Consider the following 26,333-nt stretch of genomic DNA (forward strand, 5'->3'; position numbering starts at 1 on the left):
ATTGTTTTATGACCACTGCCCTAAAACAGGGATTCTCAATTTACAGTCAAATAAAATAAAATATCACAGCAACCTGTCACATATGAAAAACTGCAAACAGAACATATTTAAAATATTTGGCATTTTTTACTTGTGGATTATCTAAAGCTGCTTTCAGACATGCACTGATTTAGTTTTTAGGAGGGGCTTTATGTGAGAATGAAAATATCTCAGTTGTTAAGACATTTTTCTGCAACTTTTCCTGCAAAATGTCTGGAACATTTTAGAGTGAGTCCGTGTGAGAATACAGCTGGAGAAAATTTGGAGAGAGGCGTGGTGACTTCATTTGTAACAAGACAATGTGGATGGGCTGTAAACAAAAACACTGAGTTTTCCACAGCAGGATTTACACGTCATGTTCCTCCACCCCTCACCTAAATGTTAGGACATTTTCCTGAACGAGTCTGACTCTGACAATCAGCTGCTGCTTCTTCATAAAAGACTTTGTCCAGTTCATGTCTGAGAACGGTTTTAGTCAGTTTTGATTCCATGTAACATATTTTTTCACCACAATAATTCTACATATAAATCTTAGAAATGTTTACGATGTTATTTAAAGTCATGTCAGTGTATGAACTTACAATACAATACAATTTTGTTATTCCCAAAGCCAATTTAGTTTAAATAAAACAGAAGAAAACTTAGTATGCAACATATAAAAACACATCTAAAAAAACTCACTCCTTCTGTCACCTCAGGGCTCCATAATCCTGACTCCTCTCTTCATGGTAAAAGACTTAACTGTCCTCTGTCTGTGTCCACACCCTCTCTCTCAGGTCCGTCGTCGCCCCCGGCCTTTTCCTGGCACTGGTGGTACGTGGTTATGGCCATTGCCGGCGCCGTGTCCATCGCTGTGCTCATGGCTGTTTACGTGGCCAAGCTGCGCCGCAAGGAGACGCGCTTTGGGTACGTGGGCTGTTAGTTCTTCTCGTGGGTAGAAGGGAGTTACTGGGTAGCTGTGCCAAACCAAAAAATAAGTTTTTTTATTTCATTTCCTTGGCCTAGTTGAGTCACTTCTGTGAGGATTTGGATAGAGTAGAGGACATCTGTTTTAAAAGACCACCAGTCAATCAAGTTAATCGTGGAGCGATGTAATACTTTCAGCTGTGTTTACGTCTCTGCTGGACTTACCTCTCATTGTGTTTTGTATGATGTGTGTGTGTGTGTGTATGCACAGAGAGGCCTTTGAACCCATGATGGAGAGCGGGGAGCTGGTGGTCAGGTACCGTGCTCGCCGCACTTACAGCCGCAGGACAACAGAAGCAACATGTGAGTTCCTCTCTCCGCCCCAGCATGTTCTTCAGAAAGATGACACTGTGTATTTAAAACACTGGAGTGCCTTGTAAATGACGTGCCCCAACCCACCTCTGTCCTCGGGATAGATAACAATACTGACATGTAGCAGAGTCCTCACATTCCCTGGGACTGGAAAGTTTGGTGGGAAGAAATCTCAGGAGTGTAACTTTTTGATCATCTCAAACATTTCAAGAAAGGAATCGCGTCTTTGGTTTGTTTGGTTGATCAAAGAGGTGAATGGTGCGTTCAGTCAGCTGACATTCCCTTACAACATCACATCTCGTCCAGGTGGGAGACGACCTCCTGCAAAGCTGTGGTTTTCAGCGGTTCTAATAACAGCAGCCTCATGATTACAGGCACAGACTCGTACCTGTAAACACAGGACACACACTCACATTTCACACATTGTCCCGGGCGTATGCACAAGATTTGTGTCGTGCACAGGTCTCAGCTTTCCGCGGCCACAAAGAGACTGGGGGAGAGACAAAAACACTGCAGAGAAAAGAAACAGAAAAAAATGTATCCAGTGAGTAAAATCAGAGGAGATGTAGAGATAATGTGCACTCTGAGTGAACGGTGAGAGGCATTCTGGGAATAGAAGGACGGGGTCAGATTGGAGGGATATGGGCGGGATGATGTTGATCAGTTGTTTTTGGTCAATTCTCAGGACAGAGTCGGACCCTGGGGCTCGGGGTTATTTTATGCATTGGCTAATAGCTGGTCACGGCAGCATGTGTTAGAACATGCCTGTGGACTGAGCACATCGCTGTCTGACAGAGGCGGCAGATTGATAGTGTAGCAGCAGCTGGAGGGGGGGGGGGGGTTACGAACATGTCGTTGCCTTGTCATATCTTGGTCCAGATGTGGAGGCTTAGAGAGGGAACGTCTGTAGCTCAGTGGACTCAGCTACGTGCATGACGCAGTGACGGCCAGCTGCTGGAAGAGACTCCGAAAAGTTATGAGCTCATTGCCTGTTCTGGTCCCTGCAGGATCACATGACCCCACACCTGAGAAAATGCTCTGAGGCGACAGGAAGGCTCCACGTCAGATACTATCTGCACCGTGACCCTCATGTTAGTGTAGTTTTGTTTAGGTTTATATTCTTATTTCAACTGCACTTAGGTTTTAATTAAGCCTGTATGGGTCTGGTATAGCTTCAGTTCAGGGTTTATTTAGATTACATCATCGTTTACTGGTTTTGTCTTATCTCAAATATTAAACTTGTTTTTTTTTTAATGAATGTTCATTGTGTAGAATTAACACCTCTATTTTCACTGTACTGCGTTCTCTTGTACAATAACAACAAAGGCTTTCTATTCTATTCTACTCCAGTATAGTATGGTATAGTTTAGTAAAGTATTTTGGAAACAAATTAGCTATTTTAAGAGGAATAATTGGCTGATAATCATCATGAACCTTTCAAAGTCATTTTTTACAATGACTTGAATTCATTCTGTGGAAAACGCTGATATTAATCAGACTCTAATAAAAGTAATAGACATTTTGAACAGTGTTATTTTGTTTAAACTGGGTTTTCTGTACAAAAATAGATCTCAAATATTTTTATGACTGCAGCTTCAAATGTCAGGACCACTTCCTTTTATTTTTTCCTAATGACAAGTCACATTTATTTACACAGCTCATCATCATGCACAGAGGTTTCTCAAAGGCAAACGATTAGACGATAAAACAATCTAAAAATACAGACAGGTTATTACAAACACAGTTAAGATTTAATATTAAATAAATTCATCATGAAAACGAATATGATTTAATGCCTGTTTTCTTGAGTTTTACATGCAGACAGGCTTGTTATAGTTGCAGCCTTATTTTTGTCTGGCAGTGTTTATTAACACTTTGTTTTTGGCTCGTTGTCGAGCTTTGTGGTTTTGGAAAAGAGAGGGATTGATGTTGGTACATTCTGGTTGTTTCTCTCTTTCTTTTCTATTTTATTCATGAAAGTGCTTTGGGCTCCAAACACCATTAAATCTCCTTCTTTTTTTCCCCCTTCCTCCTCAGTGAACAGTCTGGGCATCAGCGACGAGCTGAAGCAGAAGCTCCAGGATGTGATGGTGGACAGACATAAACTGACCCTGGGAAAGACGCTTGGAGAAGGTACTGCTGCTTTCCTGGCTGCTTTTGAACATCTGCCCCCTCAGACAGGATAATGTGCACCATATCAGTAACATGCTCCTGATGAACCCTTTTTATATGAGGGCTGGTGCACAGTACAGAGTCAGGATTTATCTGGGGGAGAACAAATGCTTGTTTTCCTCTTATCTCCAGTGATTTCCTTTGACACAAATATGTTTTGACCCTTGGTTCAGTGCAACAGTTTGCAGAGTGATTACAGCTCTGTTCAGTGCAGGGGCAGTGAAGTAACCACTCATTTCATGTTACTGCAGCTAAAACTGCACCTGAACTGGGCGTATGTTTGTGTTTTCTTCAGGGGAGTTCGGGTCGGTGATGGAGGGGCTGCTGACTCAGGAGGAGGCTGCGCTCAAAGTCGCAGTCAAGACGATGAAGAGTGAGTAGACAGCGAAAGCACTCAGCGATCACCACAATGGATCCCTTCATGTGGTGGAACACAAGCCAGTTGATGGACAGTCCCCTCGGGTCCAAAAAAATTAATGTTTATGGGTGAAAATCTCAGTTTTTGATCATAAAACAGACAAAGACGTAGCTTGTAACAAATGTTGGCAGAAGAAGAAGTTGACCCACAATAAACGATGAGGCCAAAATAAAGGGAGTTGTATAAAGTCTCCAAAGTTGAAGAGGGAAGATGGATTTTGTCCTCTGTACGTTTTCCAGCTGTTTCAAACTGTGGCGAAGAAGTACAAACAAACGTGGTGGTAAAAACTGCTGCCGTATATTAATTCATACTTTAAATAAAAGTATGTGTTACCGTGGCAACCACTTAACCAGGCTATGTACAGTTTACCGCCTTGCTTCTCAAACTCTTGGTCTCACCTCTGCACCTTCTCCTCTGCAGTCGCCATCTGTACCCGCTCAGAGATGGAGGATTTTCTGCGTGAGGCCGCCTGCATGAAAGAGTTTGACCACCCCAACGTCATGAGGCTCCTGGGTGAGTCAGGATTTACACAGCTCCGCACGTCATGGGGTCAAAATATTCACATTGGTTTCAAAAAAAGATATGTTTAAGATTAATAAAGTGTATTTTAAAATTACAGTTTAAAGTTTATCAGCAACTAAGAACAATATGGTAAAAAGTCTGTACTTATGCTTTACTTTTCAAGTCTTGATGACCACTTAAAGTGCTTTTTCCGTTTCCAAACACATTCATACAGTGCATATGTGCAGCACTATCTCCATCATACATCACTCATGCATTCGGCACACAGATTGGGGAAGACAGGTAACGAACCGTCAACCTTCCGATTAATGGATTCCCTGCTCCTCTTCGTGAGTCGCAGCCAGGTTTATGGTGTCTTAGAAAAATCCTCAAATCAGTTGTCAACGGAACAACACTTTGATTTACTACTTTCTGTTGAGAACTGATCATGATAGCAACACACCCCGGTAAGACTACATGTTTTTGAAGATTAATATCTCAAGATAAACCAGAATGACACTCAATGGACCTAATACCTCCACCAAGGCCCACATGCTCCTTATATCCTGCATCAAAACCATCATGTTTGTCTGGACGTATTTCTAAATCTATTGAAAACACATGTGAACAGTTGATTCTCAACTGAATCCACATTATCTCAGATACACATTGGTGGTAGTTTCAGGTTTGTGACTGCACATCAGCTAAAAAAAAGCTTTACCCCCTTTGAAGCCAACTCTAAATCTGCTAGATTGCATTTTTACTTACATTCGCTCCACATTGCACACAAACTTGGCTATCAGTCCCTTAAATATGTCTGGTATTTATTCTGGATTACGAATAACTTTGTATTTGTCAAGAGCAGTGCCAAGATTTTGAATGAGTTCTTTCTTGGCTCATGTCCCGTCCTTCCATCAAGTTTTGTGAAAATTCTTTCAGTAGTCTTTGTGCAATCCTGCCATCAAATGAACTAATGAACTGGGGTGAAATCATATCCTCCTTTAAAATTAATTAAGAATACACGATTTTTGAGATTCTGATCATTCTGAATATTTCTGGCGTCAACGTGCTCAATACTGATTGGAGGTGTTTTTACAGGTGTTTGTCTGCAGACTGTGGAGAGTGAAGGTTACCCCTCCCCCGTGGTCATCCTGCCCTACATGAAACATGGAGACCTGCACAGCTATCTGCTCTACTCACGGCTCGGAGACTTTCCAGTGGTAAGTTTGAATCCAAACACACACACACACACACAATTCAACAGCTTAATGGGTTCAGGGTGTATAAGTCTGTCAGCAAAATGGGCTCCAAAGTTCAACGTACATGTGAAGTACGGAGTCTCCACCCACACCTCACTGGCAGCGTGTACACAGTGAGATCATGAAAACATGAGATGTGTGTGTGTCGTCAGTCTCTGCAGTTTTACTTATTAATGGATGAAGTGTTTTTTGGAATCAGATGTCGTGATACGCAATAAGTCCCTGAAGAACCAGAATGAGAATCACATCCCTAATGAAAACAAGATTTCTGCAGAATGTTGAAACATCCATGAGTTTGGCAAACATTCATGAAAACACAGCAGTGCTGAACCCTGTTCCCTCCCTGAGGAGGAGTGGGTTAGTGTGTGGAGAAGAGAGCACTTAAGGAGGGGAACTACAGCGTCCTCTGCTGTGCATTAAAGAACATGCACTCTGCGGTGGACATGACTTACACCCCTCTCTCTCTGTGATGTCCTGCAGTACCTCCCCTCTCAGATGCTAGTGAAGTTTATGACCGACATTGCCCGAGGGATGGAATACCTCAGCAGCAAGAACTTCATCCACAGAGACCTCGCCGCTCGTAACTGCATGTAAGCACAATCCCTGCTTCCCTTTTTTTTTTCTACCCAAACATAACCCCAACCATATCCTCTCTCAGTTCCTTTATGTGTTCTCACTTCTAGCTCTTTCCTTTTTTAATCTTGCATGCAAGAAGGAAGAAAATCTTTAACAGGATGACATATTTGGTTCGAAAGCAATATTTGGGAAAGAAGTCCAGAAGAATGAGATATATGAAAAGCATGGCACATTCAGAAGAAATACAGATACAGAAATATAGATTGAATCATTTTCTGCAAGATGGTCCTACATTTTTGTTGGTAAAATTGAATCTGCCTGTGTCAAATAAATGTAATGATAAGATACCAATGTTGATTTAAAATGCTACACCATGTGCAGCAGTGTGACTCTGTGTCTCTGTGCCTCAGGCTCAATGAGAATATGAACGTGTGTGTGGCCGACTTCGGCCTCTCAAAGAAGATCTACAACGGAGACTACTACAGGCAGGGGCGGATCTCGAAGATGCCCGTCAAATGGATCGCCATCGAAAGCTTGGCTGACCGCGTCTACACCACGAAGAGCGACGTGGTGAGTTGATCGTCTGTGTGTCTGTGATTGTTTTGTGGAGAATAAATCTGTTTAATGCATCAGGGTTTACATTTAAGAGATGTAACCTTATATACATTTAAGAAACTGCTCAAAACTTATTTTTCACGGTTCTGCTTTAATTAATTTAAATCTTTTCTTTCCTTTTTATTGATTAACATTGCTTTTATCTCTTTTTAAAAATGTTTTATTTATATATTTATATATCTCTTGTTCACTACCTTTATCTAGGAAAGCACCTTGAGCTGACATCAAAAGTGCTATATAAATATATTTTTTCAATATTACTGTTGTTATTACCTCCTTCCAGAATGTCTTCTTTTACGTATCAAAAGACCAAAGGAGTGAATCAAGAATCACAACCTAAAAAGAAACTTTTTGTACCACTTCTGCATTATAATTCATATCTCGCCTGAATTAGGGAAGAATCAAAAGAAAAAACATTGATTCTAAAAAACTCTGGAGTGACGTAAGATGATGGTGGTGGAAAGCACTGTCTAATATGTCCGTTTCTTTGTAACAACTGGTTCGTGCACCGCAGCACTGCTGTGTTATTCCTCTCTGTGGAGCTGTGCACAAACTTTTATTATTATCTATATATATATATATATATTCATATATATTATTATCAATTTTTTCTTAAGCATTAATAGATTAAGGGTAATAATTGCTTTGACGTTACTGTAATGTAGATTGTAATGTAAATGTTCATTAATAAGATCAAGTTTAGTTTCCCCCTCCAGAAACTGAAAGTAAGTGCAATGTCCTCAGAAGTTACAGAAACACAATAAGTCCATTTTTTTGTTTTTAAAAATGTATTAACCTACATGAATTCTTATAAAAGTAAAAAAGTACAGCGTAATTTATAACTGTGACATACACACTGCTGATAATATCACTGCATATATAATGTATGTTTAAGGAGGCCTGGTTTCTGTTCATGTGTGAAATCGCAGGTCACAGTGTAAACATAAAAAATGATGAGCTGTCTTTAGTAACATATGTGTGAAGTCGGACGTCCGGAGAAACACGGCTGTGTTATTTCACAGCCAGTGTTTGACAAGAGCAGATTCATGTTTGAGTTGTGTGTGTTCAGGTTTGTTTGTGTATGTATGTATGTGTGTGTGTGTGTGTGTGTGTGTGAAAGGAATTTAAAACACTTAAACCCAGTAACCCCCTCACTCTTTGTCTGTCCCTCAGTGGTCATTTGGAGTCACCATGTGGGAGATCGCCACACGGGGCCAGACTCCGTACCCCGGGGTAGAAAACAGCGAGATTTATGATTACCTGAGACAAGGGAACCGTCTCAAACAGCCTCCAGACTGTCTGGACTGCATGTGAGTCTCTGCACATTCCTCACAAAACACACTCAGCTGACGGTGAAGGTCCTTTGAAATGTTTTCAGATCAGATTTGAAATTCCTTATTTTCCATAAAGAAATCAAGGATAGACAAATATAGTGCCAGTGTATTGGCTTTTAAACTGGTGCTGGTGCTTTAGATTTTTTATTTCTTTGAAAATACACTGTAACTGAATATTTTTTATCTAAAATCCCTCAAGATTTAGATTCATCATTTTTGTATTTTTTATACAAGTTTAAAAACCTTTCACTTGATCTACTAATGACAACAATTTCCTATGAAATTACAGAGGAAATAAATATTTAGTTTTGTATTATTATTAAGTTGTTGTTATACATTATGGGAATCATTTCCTTTGAAAAACTAACATGGCAAGTTGCTACCAATCTATTTGAATTTTTAAGAAGTGTAAAATGACAAAGTAGAGGATACAAAAGATAAATATAAATGTAATTATGGAAGAGGAATCTAATAATAATGAGAAATATTTATTCATAGTGACAGAAGTACACAGTTATACTTAAAGTATAAATTAGAAAATGTTTGAGCAAAAGACTAATGAACTGCAATCAATCATATAAATGTCCAATAAAATTAAATATATTATATTAGTGGAGGTAAAACTCTAAAGCAACTAAGAGACCAGTAAAATTAAGTGTTTTACAACTTTTAACAAAGTGCAAACACTAACTTGTTAACTTGTCTTTGTCCTCTGCAGCTACGCCTTCATGTTCTCCTGCTGGCTTCTGAGTCCTAAGGACCGCCCCTCGTTTGAGGCCCTGCGCTGTGAGCTGGAAAAAGCCCTTGATGATCTGCCGGACCCCCAAGACCCCGACGAGATCCTGTATGTCAACATGGACGAGTCCTCCATGGAGCTCGGGGCGGTCGGCGGTCGTGACCCACTTGTGATGCCGTCCCCTCTCTGCCTGAAGGGCCTGGACTCTGTGACCACGGTGGAGGTCCACCAACCCAATCGCTACGTCCTCTGTCCCCAGCACGAGACCAACCGAGCCTTGTCTGATTCCCTGGAGAGCCTGGACATGCCGGTGGCGTCTTCCACAGCCACACTGCCTCTACAGCCGTCCTGCCACTCCACGCCCAACCCCACCCCGGCTCCAACGCCAACTGTTGAGCTGCTGGATGACAGAGAAGGGTCCAGAAAAGTGCCCTGGCAGTGATAGATTCACTCTCAAACAGTGACTGGTCACGGCCATGGTGTGCCGTCCTTTCTCCCCTGTCCAAGAACTAGATCCAGCCTCTTGCTACTGACTAAGAAACGTTACGTGCCCTCACACACATCTTCATATTTTGCACACACACAAAGCCGGAGACATTCCAGGGAAATGAAGGATCGGGATTATTTCCTTTGTCAACTCCTCTCTTGTAAAATAAGCATAATTCCAAGTGTCAGATGATCAGTTCCCAACAACAGAGAGTGAACCAGTTTCGTTGCCCCTGCACACTGCAGCACAATCAGAGAAACTAACTCCCAGTCGCTACAGCAATAAAACAGCATACCTGCACAACTACCTGCACACAGTGAAGCTAAAAAAAAAATCAAACGTCTCTGTGAAACCAGCTCGTCACTGCCAGACCGAACCTGCAACTCAACAAACTCAGGAGCTTCAACTTTCCAGAGGGAAAACACAAACATGGAGCAGAGTCTCTTTCACTGAAGGCAACTGTCGGCTTTAAGCTTATACTGAAGAACAGCATCAAGATTTATTGGCTCACACTAAAGTACAGAGTCACAGCTTCTTTTGTTCAGCCAAAATGAAATATGATTTTTTTTCCATCACATGAAGATTCAAGTGAAAACCAAAATTTGCAGAGAAAATGAGACTCCGCTCTGGATTTTCTGAGCTTTTAGGTGAAGCTGTACCTTCCGTCGTTTGTGTCACAGCCCGATGTAGCGCTCTAACAAACCCCTGCAACTTCTTGATGGGGTTTTACTGCTGGTTGTGCATTATGCATTAAAATGTGAGACATTTATTGTCCACACAAGGCGACTTGTTCACCGCTGAGTCAACTATGTCTTTGTCGTAACTCAGGAAGCTGAGACGTTTGCTCCACAGGGACACAGGTACGAGTCAAATCAAGAGGGTACGGATAGAAACTAAAGGGACTGAGGGAAGGTATGGACATGATGGATTCACCCAAGGCAAATGGCAGGAGAAGCTCCTCACATTTGCTTTTGGCACAAGCACAGTGTTATTTTACACATTTTGTATTTTTTTTTATGCTGATGTTTGTTTTTTCTACAACTTTGCACTAATGTTTTTATATAGACGTATGTTTATAATTTGTATATCTTTAAGCTTTTTTATGTTAATGACTTTCTGTATATTCTCAGTCCACATGTAACAACTCGTATATTCCTGAAGGCAGAGAACAAGGCCTGTGAAAGTGTCGCACTCCACCTGTCGGGGTGTTTTCTGTAAATGAGCACAGACTGGGAAACACGACTAACCTCGTCATCTGACATCATCCTGCCACTCTTTTATTCGGGTATATACAGACTTTTGTTTTTGCGAGGTTTGGCACTGTAAATAGACAGAGACAGTTACCAGACAGAGTCGAAGAGGAGGAGGAGACAGAGAGCAGCAGCTGAAAACTGAATGTACGTGAAGATCATCCTGACTCTGCGTTCTGAGGACGCTCAGCTGCAACTTGGCATCATGCATGCACTTATTTTTATATACGCTTTAGTTCATTATTCTGTCGTCAGAAGGAACTTGACCATGTGCCAACATGTTTTTGGAGAATGACATTTGTTTGAATGAGGCGCTGTGTTTCTCAGCTGTAACGGTACTTATATATCAGACGGTATACAGTTATACATGTAGCATTACTGAAATCCTTGTTGGAAGAAAGTGTACATTTCTTTCAACACCTTTGGTGCTGTAAGCTCAGAGTGGGATCGTCCAACATTGTTTGTGAACCACAGACAGTGATGCTGAGACTAAGGTACTGGTGTAATCTGGTCTCTTAATATTTCACCGGTTTTAATGGTTTTATGCAGAGGCACTGACCACTGTGTTAAAAACTGTTTGCTCTTTAAAGTCTCTCCCCAGTAGTTTATTACACCTCCTAAAACATTTCCATAATGGCCTTAATATGTTTGCAAAATGCAACTCTCCACCCTCCTTTCTCATTTTGTTACTGGGTTCTATAAATTTGTTAATATGGCCCCACCCCTGATCCCTACCTACCCACCGTCACAGCGCCACCTGCAGCTACTGACTCCAAACGCAAGTTGACAGTATTGGGTTTTTTTTAGGTTTGAATCTGTTTGAATTTGTTAGTGTTAGGGCACAGTCACACATAAGCAAATGTTGCCTGTCAAAGATCAACTGATGAGCTGCACGCTACACATTTGCTTTGCCACAGGAAGCGAATTAAATATTCTCCTGTGGGAAAGTGAATCCAAAGCTCACACAGGTTGGAAGTGAACGGAAGGCAAACGTTTGCCACTGCTGCATTCACGTATGTGTGACCGTGCTCTATGGGGTTAAATAAACCAGTTTGCTTCTTGTGGCATAACAAATCCGCAGCATGGCTTTCCATGGAGTTCAACTGGTGAACTTAGAATAATGACGTTAACCAATAGCAACAGCATTTGTGTCTGAAGACTGTCATCTAGGTCTTGGTATCTTCAGGAGTTGTACAATAGTTCATTGGCAACTGGTCCAAAAGGCTTCTCCACTTATGAGAATTGTATTCAGTTGCCTAAGTTGTACAACTCCTCAAGACGTTTGCATGGTTGACCCAGTTGGGGGTGATGGATGGAGGAGATGCAGATATAAACTGCATCGAACGAACCATTACTTTATGTCGTACATGAAAATTAACAATTGGCCCCTTAAAGAGAAGGTCTCTCGCATGTTGTGAGTCGAGAGACCGCTAAATGTATTCTGCATCAACCACAGAGCACACAACTGATTTCCACGTGCGTCACATTCCACACCGTTGACATCCAGGAAGCGATATTTGCCTGCATTTGCTTATGTGTGACCGAAGGTTGAACTACTCAGCCATGACTGTATATTTCACTCAAAATATGTCTTATTATTTAAAAATCACAAGGACATGTTAACATGTTTAAAAACTTAAAAAGGATTTTGACCAGATGACAAAAAGAAAAACGATCTTCCAAAGCAGATAAACGAAAAATATAAACCTTCAAGCATTAAATCTCAGAATTGAACTTAACCAAGTGCCTTCAGAAAGCCAGTATTTTGCACCACATTAGACTTGTGTGGATTGTGATTCTCCTGGTGTGTTGAATTAGGGGAAGACTGTACTATAACTGCCTTTATATCATCACTGTCATGATTTGTAAACAGATTTTTTATACAGTGCTATATAGTATTTTGCATATGAAATAAAAGTGTTGATGAAGGATCTTATGTGTGTAATCTTCATATCAAGCATGTTGGTGGCTTGTGAATCAACTCCACGCGTAACACAGATGATGAGGTAACCATTTGTCTTATTTAGATTTGTGTTCATACAGCAGGATTATTGAACAACACTGACACATGCATGAAACATAGGATTTATACATCAGTGCTTCTCAGAAGTGGATGTACGAGATCTGCACGTCGCCATCGATCTCCAGCTTGTCGATCTCATTGAAAGACTGGAAGCGGTGGAAGAAGTCAAACAGGTGCTGCCCGTTCACAAACACCTTAAACCTCTGGTTCCCACAGCGAATCGACATCTGAGAGACACAAACGTCAAGACACCACAAAGTCATGAAAAAGTGTCGAAATTTATAACGAAGACTAGGTATCCAGGAGGAAAAACAGACATGACTTACGTCAAAGTACTGTCCCTCCATGAAGGGGTTCATGGTGAGCTCTCGGTCCTCCTGACCCCAGGTTCCTCCGATCATGCTGTTCCTCACCACAACCCCTTCCCTCACTCTGGGGTTCATGTGGAAAACGATGTCCCGCGATCTGCTAGCCACAAAGTTGATGGACATTCTACAACACACACAGGAGTGAGTGTCCGTTAGCACACATGCACATGCTGCACCGTGGCGACGTACACACTCACAAACACACACCTGTCTGCACCATAGGGCACCATGCCTCGGATGATGAGGGTCTTCTTTGGGAACATCCCTCCTGGGATCATGTTGGCGAAGGGCACAGGCTTGAAACACAGCAAAAACACATTAGACAGGGAAAATAATACAAATATTAAAACTATAGCAGCACCTGTGTGATTGGGAGGTTTGACCCTCAGGGCTGTTAGATTGTAAAGTATCTATCTCTAAGCATCAGGCTCACGTTCAAAACTTATCTGGAGGAGTTTTGTATTTATTATATAACTCTACAATGTTACACTCAACTAAGCTTTCAACAGTATTTAAACTGCATTTCGTCTTTGCATTACTGTGCAGTTCCTCTCTGTCACCACTAGAGGAGAGTAATGTTGTTAAGGGGGCCTACAGGAATAGTGATACTAAAAAAACACAATCAAAGCCAAAGTCTGATGACAATTTATTAACAAATCAAAACACCTCATTATGTCACTGACTGTTATCATACTGTAAATAAAGATCGACAGTACAGCTTGATCGCCAACTGGTGGCTGGCTACAGTATAGGTCATAAACCCCACCTTCTCTATGTTAACAGATTGGACATGGATCAAAGTGCACTCAACATGTTCCAAAGATGTTTTTATTTTAGGTAGATTCTCATCACACTGATGTTATTTAGATAACTGATGATTTGAAAAGACGCCATGATTGACAGCTGAGACTGACTCGTGATTGGTCAAACACATGTATCAGCAGGTTATTGCCTGTGGCTCCTAATGACGTCACAAAAATGGCAGCACCAGAATCCGGGGGAGATAATGCAGACGTGTTGTCCATCTTAATTTACAATAGATAAATTGTAATGCACATGAGTGTGGAGAAAGTTTTACTCACAGGGTTGTAGACTGGCTGCCCACCCATACCCTAGAATAAAATTAACAGTATTAAGTAGAATTGACACAAGGAAGAAAGTGTGTTAGAAATAGAACACGTGTCAACTTTCTCACCGGCAGGTTCGATCCTGGGTATCCTCCCTGAGGGAAAGAAAATATGTATGAACTTTAATGAACTTGATCCCTCAGTCCTTTAAATGCATCCACACTGTTGCAAATTGGTTTTTCTTAGTTTATATAAACAATACAATACGTAAATACCAAAAGTAAAATTATATTATGATATCATGACATCTTTCATACCCCCATTCCACCTCCCATGCCTCCTGGATAGCCACCCTGTAAAAAGGACATGTTTAAATTCGGAAATATAACGTGACTTTGTATTGTCAGTGTATTTTTGACACACTGATGATAAACATCATACCATTGTATGAATTTGAATATTGAATACAATAAAGCAAAGTATCAATTCACCCCCATTTCGCCTCCAGGATATCCTCCCTTGAGAAAAGAGGAGAATGTGTTAAAATCTCTATTTAGTTTAGACGCTTGGGAAAAAAAATCCTTTCATAAACAAAATCCTCATAAATATACTTACTCCCATGCCTCCTCCCATGCCTCCTCCCATGCCTCCTCCCATGCCTCCTCCCATGCCTCCTCCTGGGTATCCTCCTGGGTATCCTCCCTGGATATCAGAAAAAGTGTTGGTGAAATGTTAATGAAATATCAATATGTGTCAAATATCAATATTTGACTTTACCTATATCTATACATTTTTTCCAACATCAACATACCCCCATGCCACCTCCTGGATATTCTCCCTGTTAAGAGGTGAACATGTTAAAAATATATACAATGTTTTGAATTCAATAATTCTTTATTAGTTGCCATGCACTTACTCCCATGCCTCCTCCCATGCCTCCTCCCATGCCTCCTCCCATGCCTCCTCCCATGCCTCCTCCCATGCCTCCTCCCATGCCACCCTGAAAGGCAAAACACAAGGTGTAACAGTTTTACTCTCTACCACTCTTCATGCCACCTCATGCACAATGCCACAGATGCAGAAAGTGTATTTTTTTGTATTATTTATTATTCCTGCAGAATTGATTCGCTCTTGTAGTAAAGCAGAAGGTCTCACCCCAATGACGTTGATGGTCTGGATTGAAACATCTCCAGCGATCTGCATCGCACAAACTCTCTGCAGAGGAATACGGTGTTCAAAGGTGTGGAAGTCGTTTCCATTGACTTTGATCTGCAACAGCAAAAAAAAATGGAGCCAGTCATTTAAATTCATATAATTCATAATGGACGAGTTATATATAAATGTGTTTTCACAAAATTAAAAACTGCATAAATCTGCAGCACAATCTGCTGAATTGTTTATTTCTGCACTGTTAATAAAAGACCTTGTTCAAAAAATGTCTTCAAAGTAGAATTTATGATTGTTTGCAAATATTGCACATTAAAATGAACAATACAAATGTCCTTATGTCTGCTTACAACAGCATTATAGTGCGTTATTAACTATAAATAAATGTTTATATATGCTTGTAATGTGGGTTTTTCCATTTAGGAAAGACATTTTATTATAATTATTACTATGTGTGACCTTCAGGTTGGTCTCACCTGGTAGCCTTGTGACGTGCTCATGATGACCATCTCAAAGGGCTCTCCTTTGCAGAAGGGCATGCTGCGGATCTTCTCCTCCGATTCCCAGGATCCATTCTGACAAGTGTTGAAGACCACTTTGTCCCAGCCGTCAAATCGAGGGTTGAAGTGGAGGGCGACATCGCTGGACTCGGACTCGCCGCACAGCAGGTTGATAAAGAATCTGCAGAAAGCATCAAGAGGCAAAGCAGAGACGTTACATCATCAGCGAGTCCTGAGGCGACTGTGAAGTTGGCTCAGTGTCAGGGAACAGCACAAATGCAAACAGTGCAGGTGGAGCCGCAGAGAAACATGACGATCTGTCTCCATAAAGAAAATACACATGTCGTGATACACTCAGGTATGTGTAGTGTTTGCTTTGTCTGCTGACAAACTGTAAAAGCACCTTTCACAACTCAGATATGATTATTTTGAAAGAGGTATGGACGATAAAAGTGGAGCCGTGAGGGTCACAAACCTGCTCCACCCAGACTGATTACAGAGGGTGTTCCTGTGGTTTTAAAAAGGTTTTGGTTAAAGATTAAAAAAGAATGTGTGGATATATCTGATAACACACTCACCTATGTATGTACTGCACACACCCACAAGATCAACTAATAAACTGGGTTATATGAATAGGTTCAGAGAATTGAAGCTGCTGTTATTAAATATCAAGACTGAACATATGTTGAAATGACTTAACTATGTTTTATATTTATCCTGCATGGCTTAACCCACCTGGTTATGTTCTCGGGGATGGAGCCCTGCAGGTAGATGGACGTCCCCTCCCTCAGGCCTCCATAAATGGGCCCCAGGTAAGGAATGCTCTGTAAAGTACATTACAAAAAATATTTTACTGCATCGTACAAACCAAGGACAGACCTATATCCAGTCATTCATCAGTTTGGTTCAAGCTGGAATTATTTGCAGTCTCCATTAAAACAATTTGGTGTAACAATACTGATAGATTGATATCCTTGAATGTAGTAACAAAGTACTACAAGTACAAGTATTTGACATACTTGTACTTTACCACTTACTATTTGGTGGTGTTACCAAATACTTTTCAGATTAAGACTTAATTTAATAAAATGCTTTCTTTCGATTTAACTTTCTAACATGTGAGAAACAGACTGTTTACTTGGCACGTCGTGTTACATCTGATGCCTTCTCAGATGCTTTCATTGAAATATATTCATACAAAGTATATATATCATATATGTAGTTTTTATATTTCATAAAGAAATTAAAAAAAATAATATTACTCCTGAACAATGAATTTAATTCTTGCTTACCAATATGAACTTTGACAACTTCAAGACAACCAATTAGAAGTAGTTAAATTCACCTGAGACATTGATGCATCGGTTTTGACTATGTAAAAACTAATTAGGTCTCATACTTTTGATAGTACTTTAAACATTTCAAAAGTAGCACTTTCATTTGTAAACAACTCTTTTTTAGTAGGAGTATAGTATTTTTGCTTGTTGCTACTTCTAGCTCAGCTACTTGTTCCTGTATTTCCAGGAAAACCATACAAATATTATACAAATTAACACAAAAACATTCCTTCAACCAAAGCAACAGCAATCAACACCAAATAATCTGATTTATAATCAACCAAATGACACCAAAATCCAGACAGGAATCTTCAAATGTAAATTAAGAATTAATATTTATTATTTAGTATTTGGTTTAACTGTCACACCAGCACATTTTTTTTAGCATGGCTGGTTAGTCTATTTGTTTTAGTGCCATGTATCACCCATCACATCACACACTTGGATCAGGCTCTAAAAGATTTCAGCAGCAGCCGGTGCAGATACTCACAGGTCCATAGACGGGCTGATAGCCAGGAGGAGCAACAAAGGTCATGACAGCAGTTGTGAGACGGATGCACGGACAGAAACAGGAGGCTTGTGTCAGGAGATGATCTCTGCTGGAAGCCTGGTTTTATAGCAGTGATGAGGTAGGGGCTTGGTCAGGGAACAAACCCAGGCATGCATCACCATATTTACTTTGGCGGCCCTAGAAGCAAATTAACCTTTGACCCAGCAGAGGAGTGGCAAGTTACAAAGACAGTGTGAAGCATAGGAGACAAAACAAACATGACAAAACTGCAGCTGCAATTCAAGCAATGTGTATTCTCAGATACTTTACTCATGTAAAAGTGAATGCAAAATGAAAAACACATCACCACATGTAGAGTATGTAAGCGTAAGAAGTATAATGTTGGGTAATCTATAGCACCGCATGTGATATTATCAGCTCATCTTTTCTATGTATAATCTCAATCGAGTGAGTAAAGCAGACAGAAAAGTACAGAGAAGTTGCTCTACCTTTAATTTGTACTTAAGTACTATACTTGAGTGACTAAGTTAAACTTATCTTAACATTCCTTGTCTGTTCGAGGAAAACAACTTTTCCAAAGCCGGAACCTGTGGATGAGACATGATCTGATCAGCAAACACAGTAAAAGTCACCCCTTAAAGAATTGATTGCATGTATGAGTGATGAATGATTGAGAAAAGCCTATCTGCCAAAGACAAACAGAAACACAACTAGCCCTTATCTGCCACTCAAGTCTCCATTCACAAGTCTGCACATTAAACTTCTTAATGGAAGTTGCAACTTTTTCCAGCAAATCCATCACAAAGTAAATTGATTATATCCTCAGACAAATGCACAAAGACACAACCATACATGGGTGTTTCCTGGCGCCTGAGAGGGAACATTTCATATTTAATCATTTTAGTAGAATTCAATTTGATAAGGTCTTATAGTTTTAGGGTTAATTTATATTTGATAATAAATCAAAAATCAGTTGAAGTTATTATATTGATATCTTAATTTACTCATCAAAAGCAAAGGAATGTTTCATAAACATTCAATATTCATATATTGTTTGAATGTCAGTGAAGACAATTGTACCTGTGTTGTAGTATTGAGGCTCAGGTCAGTGAGAAAAGACACAAAGGAACAGACACTGAGGCCGAGATCCTAAACCTGAGGCTCATGAAGCAGAAAGCTGACAAACAAGTTATATAAGCCAATTATCTGTCTCTTAGGAGTGTATGCCTAGAGACAAATATTTGAACATGGAATGTATACTTGTGAGGACTTGTACACTCAGCCTAAACCTTTTTTTCGACCTTTAAACTAAATGTAATTTCCCAACGAAAAGCACTTGTCCCTCCATGAGCTCAAAGACACAAAACTACACATTCTCACTTCACGGCAAGAGGTTTGTTTTAAAGGAAAAATTGTTAATACACAGATTTAACACCAAAATCTAATCAGATCATCTGCTGCATATGAGGCATCTGTGGCACAAGTACAGATTAGATGGTGGAATCAATTTAAGTCACATTATCACAGTATTGAAAAAAAATCAGCTGAAAAGTTTGGAAAAAGTACTGACACAAAGTGAAGTAACTTCACTTAACTTTTTGTTTTAACAACATTTAAAGAGTTACAATACATCAAGCAGTGCCCATATACCCAAGAACAAAATGTCAGCGTTTAAACAGATGCAATGTGGCGACAGTGCATGTTAACATTTGCTAGATATGGTCAGAGCACAGGCAGCTCTCCTGTTAGACTGATACAAAGTATCAAAGAAAGAAAACAACAAATGGCCCATTTTCAATGAACATAATCCATATAAGTAGATCCATCCACCTACTATCTATATATCTATATTTAAGTGCAATAAACACTACATTTATGCTACACATGGCATCTATTACACATTTTTCCCCATTGATAGTTTTTTTGGGTAGTTGTGTTGAGGTGAAGAACAGAGGATGTCGCACCTTGTGAATGTGGGCAATGCAAATTAAATTAAATTACAACATTTGATACAGTAACTATGCTTGTTAATCGTTTGCATCAACCATAACATCTTTAAGTTACAGCTGGCTTACATTATGTTCCTTTTCAGTCCATGTACAAACAGAGTCAAATAAAAACAGACAAGAATATTTAGTTTAGTTTTAGTTTATTGGTTCAGTTTTTCATTAGCTCATCTGATTCTTTGTAACTCACCTTGACCAACACGTGCTGCAGCAGCAAAAGGGAGGAGGGGCCTAACACTTCCTGTATTTGTACCTGTGATGACATCAGCAGTGATGTCACTGGGAGCAACCATCTGTCAGGGGAGGTGGAGCAGGTTTTTGTGATTATCATTTGTTATATTTTGTATATAGTGTCTCAACCGAGCTGCCAAATGTAAACTTGGGGACAAGTGCCAGCCCAGGCATCTTTAAAGTTGTTTAAATAAAAACCTTCACCTGCATGTTTCCAGGAGAGGTGTGGCCAGGGAGGATGGTGCAGTCTCCTGCTGATTGAGGGGACTATATAAACAGAAGCTGCCTGAACTTCCAGGGGGACATTGTTCAAGGGAGGAAATGAAAAGTAAATAAATACGAAAAAAGGTGATTTGAAATAAGGGAGAAACAAGCACTAATGGTATTATATGAATATTTAGTGGATTTAATTTCTCAGAAATGAAAATCTACAACCAATAAAGTTATGATATTACACACTCATATACAACAGGTGGCGACATGCATCCTCTGGTCTTTGAAACCAAACGCTTTCAAGGGGAAGGGACGTTGGAGTGTAGCCATGAGCATGTGATCGTCGAGTTTTGTTCAGTTAAGCTGAGTAAAATGTTTGTTTTTTAAAGAGGTGACAAAAACAAGTAAACACACACAAAATGTTGCACATAAATAAGGACGCTGGTTCTAGTTCTCCTTAAAATAATCTGTTTATTCTGTATTGAAACACAGGGTTCAGTCAGGTGGAGCGTAGTGATCTGCATTCAGCTCCGTACCATCAGCTGCCTCTGTGAGCGCCACAGCGACACATGCACACTTCAGAGTCGTCAGCAAACAAGATACCGCTCGGCCTTTGACGAAAAAGAGTCGTAACGCCAAGTAAAGGATGGAGAGATTGTGAGTTTGTGTTCTGAACGAGGCTTCGTGATACAGAACTGTCTGAGATAAACGCACCACACGTGGCTTTTCTTGATCGAGAAAAATAACTGATATGCTGGATTCCTAAAAATATCTATCATAAAAACTTAACTAGCGAAAACAACAAAAGCTTTTATTTTTCTCTTCTGACTGCAAACTGGGCATTTACTTCAGTGAGAGACCGGTTCTCTTCACCATGGTGGATTTCACAAACAGGACGCATGACACGTTCATGTCCGACACAGTAGCATGGATTCATCAAAGCCCTAAAGAAAAATAAATATATGTATCTATGATTTATGTAAAATACGTCTTTTCATCAAAAGACCTCTAAGAGGCCTCGTCATTACTCAGTTATACAGATGACACTTTGGCCAAAATGTATACATTAAATACATTCATTACTTATTTTAATGCACTGACAAAAAAACTATTTGTGCATAAAGTGTCGTGAAGCAGGCTGTTGGCCAGAAATACAGACGGGCTAAAACGGTCGTCTTAAGAAGGTCTCATCTGCATATAAACAATAAATAAATAACCTTGGCATCCTCGTATGCAGTATGTGTGAGTCACTATCTTATATGGCACAGAGACACCAGTGGAGATAGGGGCCACATACATCCAGGGACACATTGTAAGACTTCAGAGTGCAAACTGGTTCTGTCAATACAGCTGATCCCCACCAGTATATGTCACATACGCAGACAATACTCCGTTTCATTAGTTTGACAGGTCAGTTCAACAAACGTTTTCCAAACAAAATCGCTTTTTTTGTCCAAAACGTCCACTACTCCATTAAGGATCCGTCAAAGATACGACTGTGAGCTGCTGAATCATTTCTTCAAAGCGCTCTCTCCGAAACACCAGAAATCAGAAATTAAATATCAAACGGCAGCAGCCACATAGGAAAAGAAAAAATCTTCAACCTTACAAACAATATAAATAGAACATATCCACTCTAATCTCAAATAAAAGTGTTAAAGCTAAAATCTAAACTATTAGGTGGCTAAAGCAGTGACATTGCTATAGGCACTGTAATGTTTACAGCAGTAGCTACTGAAAGAGCCCGTTGTGTATATGTTCTACACAGAAAAGGCCAAGTAGTGTTTTATAGCGGAATAAAAAGGCCCCTGGCTTGTTGTGTCTTTTTATGCCTATCTGATATTTTTGATTCTGCTCTTCTCAAATCTAATCCATCAACATTCTGCTGCAGTTGGTAACAATAGTGCAGTCAAAGTGTGCATAGCTTCAACGGAGGAGAGAAATGTGCAGTAAAAGGACAAAACAAAGACATAGACGCGTTTCCTCGCTCTGGATTTTCCTCCCCTCCCCTCTTTCTCCTCCTCCTCCCCCCTCCTCATCATATTCTCTCCATCAGACGTGCATTCATGACGCGGGACGCTATCCGAGCTGATCCTCATACTGCTTCCTGAAGCAGTCTCCAGCCGGGAAGAAGTCCCAGCATCGCTCCTGATACATCTTCCACACGTATGACTCCTGAAACACAGAAGAGAAAATGACACCAGACACAACAGAGAAGCTTACGAAGAATAACACAGACAAAAAACAGCTTCATTATTTATTTTACAATCATCTTCATATTTACTGACCTGTCCAGTGTGTTCTGTTTCATCTTTATTGATGAGATACATCAGGAAGAACCTGAAAGAGGAAAAGAACAGACACAAAACAAAAGTAAAAATTAAAGCTTGAATATTTGGACAGAAATCCAGAAATCCAGCAGCTCAGTGTAGCCAGACGTTCAGGGGGGGACGACCATAGGCTGAACTTTTTGAGGAGAGGATTTGTGAGTTGGTAAATTAGACGACTGCCATTTTTTCCCTTTTTTTTTAGGAGCTTCATTATCACAACCTCTAGTGGTTGATTGACAACCATGCCGACATGAAGGACGCATTGAAGTGTTGTGGTCAGTGACAGTTACATCATTTGAAATAAACAGATCTCATTAAATTTAAAGCTAAACAATAACAGAACAAATATCTGTCACATCTTTATATTAACTTCAGATATTAGGATGAAAGAGCTGCTGCCTAAACAAATAAATAAATCTGCACTCTGAAATGTAACTCACATGTAGTTGGCTAAGTTGTGTTCTTCTAAAGTGTGCGTCTCGAAGCCGTGCGGCGTCGTGTCAAAGTAGTCGCTTCCTATTCCACAGATGAAACACTTGGTCTGCAGGGAGAAAAACAAGGACACTTCACATTAACACTTTGCTTCCTTCTTTTTTTGGAGCTGCGGGAGATTTGAAGTTGGGTGTCTGTAAAGTTCCTGGTTCAATGTCTCACCTCCATGTCCTCTCTGACCTGCTCCTGCTGGTCTCTCAGCTCTCCAAAGGCATCAATGATCAAACCTGACACACACACACACACACCCAGCATTATTTCTCACTGGACTGAGGATTAGAGTGATTCACAACTATGTTAGAGTTTGTAGATCACTCCAGTTTTCCTAAAGCTTTTTAAAGTCTACAAATCAAGGTTTTTATTTACATGCTGCTTATTTTTGCCTTTTGTAAGCAGTTAATTGTGTGTTTCATTTGTGTTGTTGAAGGAAACAGATTCACAGCCACGTTTACAGACATTAATAGTCTACAAGTACAGTATTTACAGTCATTACACATGTAAGTGCATTGCATGTTAGGATCTGCAAGACTCTTATGATCTTGTAATTTAGTTTTGTTTGGCTCCATACATCTTTTTGTATTTTGGGTTTGTTTTATAATTTGCTTTTCTGTTTTACTTTGGGGGCGGCATGGTGGTACAGTGGGTAGCACTGTCGCCTCAAGCAAGACAGGACTGTTCGTACCCTGGATGATGGCCAACAGGATGACGATGACAAAGAAGAAGAAGGTGATGTCAAACACGACTCGGTAGAGCTCGTATTCATCTCCAGCTGGGTCCTCAATTTCATCTCCAATACCACCACCAGCACGCACGCCAACATACATGTGGAACAGGTAACACTGCAGGAGGGAGAGAGCACAGGGGTCAGCTCTGAAATTAGAAATAGAAATGAGTAGTAACTGCCCCTGCTCCACTCACCGTCATCATGTCGTCACACTTCATGTCCGGTTCGTCCTCGTCCTCACTCATGTTGTAGAACTTGCGGAAGAAGTTGAAGGCCACCACGGTGTAGAGGTACACCACCACCGCCAGCAGACCCACCGTCATCATCAGCTGCATGGAGCAGACACGTACGTCAGCAGTGAAAGATCAATTACAAATATGTAATAGATGGGAAAAGGTGGAGATGTACAGACCTGTTTGCCGTTGTGAGTGACGGAGGACAGGATTGTGCGCAGGGTTTTCACACCCATGGCGATGTCCAGAAGATGAGCGGCGTAGAAGAAGTTGTTGTAGTGTCCGAGCAGAGACATTAACATGTACCACACCAGGTAGAGGAATGTCTAAAACATCAATCAGGTTTGTCAGCGACACCAAACTCAAAACAGAATCTCTGATGATCTGAATTATACAGAAAAACTGCTTCTTTAACTCACATTGTCAGTGAACACGACACCAAACTTCCAGATCTGGTACTTGACGTCGATAGATGTGATCCTACAGAGAGAGGGGCACGTTTGTTCTGCTGCATTTGGTGCAATAAACCCGTTAATTAAATCCCTTATGTTAAGATTAAACAGTGCATACCAGCTGAACATTGAGGTGTCTGGTTCAGGCTTCTTTTCATGCGTCATGGCGCTGACGTCCAGAGAAGCCAGGTCCATACCGAGCAGCTCAGCAATCCTCTCTCTGCCGTAGATGTCACCGTATTTGTCCAGCACCTGGAGACGTCACACACAGACATCAATTTACCACAAGATGCATCCCTGCAAAAAAACATGGCTGACCTCATGATGCCAGAGCTGAAAAACTCACCTTTCTCTTCACAAACTTGTCCCAGTAATTGTTGGGGAAGGAGCTGCACGTACAGAGAAACATGAATCAGGTTCAGGCCTTAAACATACATAAATCTATATAACACATTAAACATAAACATTAATATGGATATTATTTGATTATTGATCATGTTATCCTTGTTTCCACTATCACACATGCAACAGGAGTGACACCAGAGGTCAAGACTTGCCAACTAGTGTTAGTTAATCATTTGGCTGTGATGGATGATTATTCATGTAGAATAGAAAGAGTGAAGAATTTTCAAGAGTCACTAAACTTTCTGTTTCTTTCAGGGCCTTTTTTTTCTACCTTCACTGAGCAGGTTTGTCTGTTAATTTCACAGGTTTGAAAAACCTTTGTGAACATAATAACACCTTAAATATGAAACCTTTGTGATCATTATCATTCTCAGTATCTGAAGAGAGAGAGTTTTGATGCTAAAACATTGGCTGATATTGTCAGTACTCTGTGATATATCCATCCATCTATCTGATAATGTAGCGGGGGGCTTACGGAGTGTTGAGCACCATTCTGTCCCACTGGCCCTTGATGTCATCTTCCTCTGGCTGCTCAGTGACATAGAGTCCATCGAACTCCAGCTTTCTGGCCAGCTCCTTCTCCCTCTTGAAGATAACCAGAGGGACCTAAGAGCATGGAGAGAAAAGTGGACAAACAACATGAGACCTCCGAGCAACACAATAAAACACAGGTGGGTTCTTGTGGAGCTGACGTTGCTCACCTTCAGGCAGTTGTAGCCGATGATGCAGAGGAAGGAGATGATGGTGTGGACGATACCGAAGAAAGCCATTGCCGGCTCCATGTAACCCGTGCTCTCCTCCAGGAAGTAGTACATGGGACCTTCTTCCTCGTCATCCTCTCCTCCGTCATCTAATCCAGAGCCGTCTTCCTCAGCCCCGGAGCCTTCAAACAGGCCAGAACCCTCAAACAGACCAGATCCCTCAAAGTCGCCCGAGCCTGGAGGACTGTCAGACACCTGGGAAGAACAGACACAAAATGTGAGTCTCACTGAGTCTTTCAAGTACATTATATTCATGTGGCATGAAAAGAAACTTCAAATAATGACTTCATGTTGGTGAGTGACTTTGACTTATTGTGTTATTAACAATTAAATGTATAATCGGGTAGTGGCACTTGCTATGGATGAAATGTCATCAATACTGGATGTGTATGTGTGAAAGGTTTTAAATGCACAGACCTTGTAGAAGAGCAGGATGAAATTGAGAGCGAAGGCGATGAACAGGGCCAAGAACCGCAGGTTGTAGAAGTTACGAGAAAGGTAGTTCTGGAAGGAAATACACAGAGAAGTGAGTAAAAACTATGTTTAGAAACATCAATATGAAAATATGCAATAATGCAATAAAGAGCTGCTCACCATAAATTTAATCCTCTGGACCTCCAGCTCATTCCACAGCTCAAAGCCCTCCTCAGCAGGTTTCTTTTCCTTCTTCGACTTGGTCTTCACCACCTTTACCTCTTCCTCCTCTGGCTCTTCCTCCTTCACCTCAGGTTCAGGTTCCACCTTCTCTGTCTTCTCTCCATTCTCAGTGCTGGAAAAGACAGAGACATGAAAACATGCTGTGGACGCAGAATCAGCCCTTTTCTTTATATCTGAAAAGTTGACGAGGC

General features: G+C 40.7%; 3 protein-coding genes across 39 annotated transcripts in view; 1 reads left to right on the forward strand and 2 right to left on the reverse strand.

The window, feature by feature from the left end:
• The window catches only part of LOC109630280 (tyrosine-protein kinase receptor UFO), a 30,732-nt gene extending 18,135 nt beyond the window's left edge, over positions 1 to 12,597 (forward strand). The window contains exons 11-20 of the mRNA XM_020088382.2: positions 816 to 945; positions 1,217 to 1,308; positions 3,355 to 3,450; positions 3,785 to 3,862; positions 4,328 to 4,420; positions 5,507 to 5,628; positions 6,148 to 6,257; positions 6,654 to 6,813; positions 8,032 to 8,168; positions 8,911 to 12,597. Coding sequence (XP_019943941.1) covers positions 816 to 945; positions 1,217 to 1,308; positions 3,355 to 3,450; positions 3,785 to 3,862; positions 4,328 to 4,420; positions 5,507 to 5,628; positions 6,148 to 6,257; positions 6,654 to 6,813; positions 8,032 to 8,168; positions 8,911 to 9,370 — 1,478 coding nt within the window. The 3' untranslated portion in view covers positions 9,371 to 12,597. The remainder of the gene's footprint in view (positions 1 to 815; positions 946 to 1,216; positions 1,309 to 3,354; positions 3,451 to 3,784; positions 3,863 to 4,327; positions 4,421 to 5,506; positions 5,629 to 6,147; positions 6,258 to 6,653; positions 6,814 to 8,031; positions 8,169 to 8,910) is intronic.
• Positions 12,598 to 12,666: 69 nt separating this feature from the next.
• Positions 12,667 to 17,809, reverse strand: LOC109630281 (galectin-4-like). Of its 14 annotated transcripts, XM_020088383.2 has the most exons (14): positions 17,618 to 17,809; positions 16,526 to 16,614; positions 15,767 to 15,971; positions 15,279 to 15,392; positions 15,040 to 15,123; positions 14,935 to 14,961; positions 14,739 to 14,825; positions 14,615 to 14,641; positions 14,441 to 14,476; positions 14,252 to 14,278; positions 14,139 to 14,168; positions 13,264 to 13,352; positions 13,015 to 13,180; positions 12,667 to 12,915 (listed from the first exon to the last, which is right to left on the reverse strand). In XM_020088383.2, the coding sequence occupies exons 1-14, from the start codon at positions 17,660 to 17,662 to the stop codon at positions 12,769 to 12,771; spliced, it is 1,173 nt and encodes a 390-aa protein (XP_019943942.2). In that variant the 5' UTR covers positions 17,663 to 17,809; the 3' UTR covers positions 12,667 to 12,768. The 14 variants fall into 14 exon arrangements, with proteins under 14 accessions (XP_019943942.2, XP_069391168.1, XP_069391167.1 ...); XM_069535067.1 differs by having other exon boundaries at positions 12,667 to 13,180; positions 14,615 to 14,637; positions 14,759 to 14,825; positions 14,935 to 14,957; positions 15,084 to 15,123; XM_069535066.1 differs by having other exon boundaries at positions 12,667 to 13,180; positions 14,935 to 14,957; positions 15,084 to 15,123.
• A 2,730-nt stretch (positions 17,810 to 20,539) lies between these two features.
• The window catches only part of ryr1b (ryanodine receptor 1b (skeletal)), a 64,412-nt gene continuing 58,618 nt past the window's right edge, over positions 20,540 to 26,333 (reverse strand). For 22 of the 24 annotated variants that reach the window (XM_069535055.1, XM_069535035.1, XM_069535057.1 and 19 more), the window contains 14 exons: positions 26,080 to 26,254; positions 25,903 to 25,989; positions 25,426 to 25,680; positions 25,200 to 25,330; positions 24,666 to 24,708; positions 24,438 to 24,571; positions 24,287 to 24,347; positions 24,047 to 24,193; positions 23,829 to 23,963; positions 23,593 to 23,749; positions 23,073 to 23,137; positions 22,859 to 22,959; positions 22,377 to 22,428; positions 20,540 to 22,263 (listed from right to left, as the gene is read on the reverse strand). In XM_069535055.1, the coding sequence (XP_069391156.1) occupies positions 22,168 to 22,263; positions 22,377 to 22,428; positions 22,859 to 22,959; positions 23,073 to 23,137; positions 23,593 to 23,749; positions 23,829 to 23,963; positions 24,047 to 24,193; positions 24,287 to 24,347; positions 24,438 to 24,571; positions 24,666 to 24,708; positions 25,200 to 25,330; positions 25,426 to 25,680; positions 25,903 to 25,989; positions 26,080 to 26,254 (1,639 nt within the window). In that variant the 3' untranslated portion in view covers positions 20,540 to 22,167. The remainder of the gene's footprint in view (positions 22,264 to 22,376; positions 22,429 to 22,858; positions 22,960 to 23,072; positions 23,138 to 23,592; positions 23,750 to 23,828; positions 23,964 to 24,046; positions 24,194 to 24,286; positions 24,348 to 24,437; positions 24,572 to 24,665; positions 24,709 to 25,199; positions 25,331 to 25,425; positions 25,681 to 25,902; positions 25,990 to 26,079; positions 26,255 to 26,333) is intronic. The other 2 variants (XM_069535059.1, XM_069535060.1) reach the window with 1 other exon arrangement.

Source organism: Paralichthys olivaceus, chromosome 11 (genome assembly GCF_024713975.1).
Source record: "Paralichthys olivaceus isolate ysfri-2021 chromosome 11, ASM2471397v2, whole genome shotgun sequence".
Lineage (NCBI taxonomy): Eukaryota > Metazoa > Chordata > Actinopteri > Pleuronectiformes > Paralichthyidae > Paralichthys > Paralichthys olivaceus.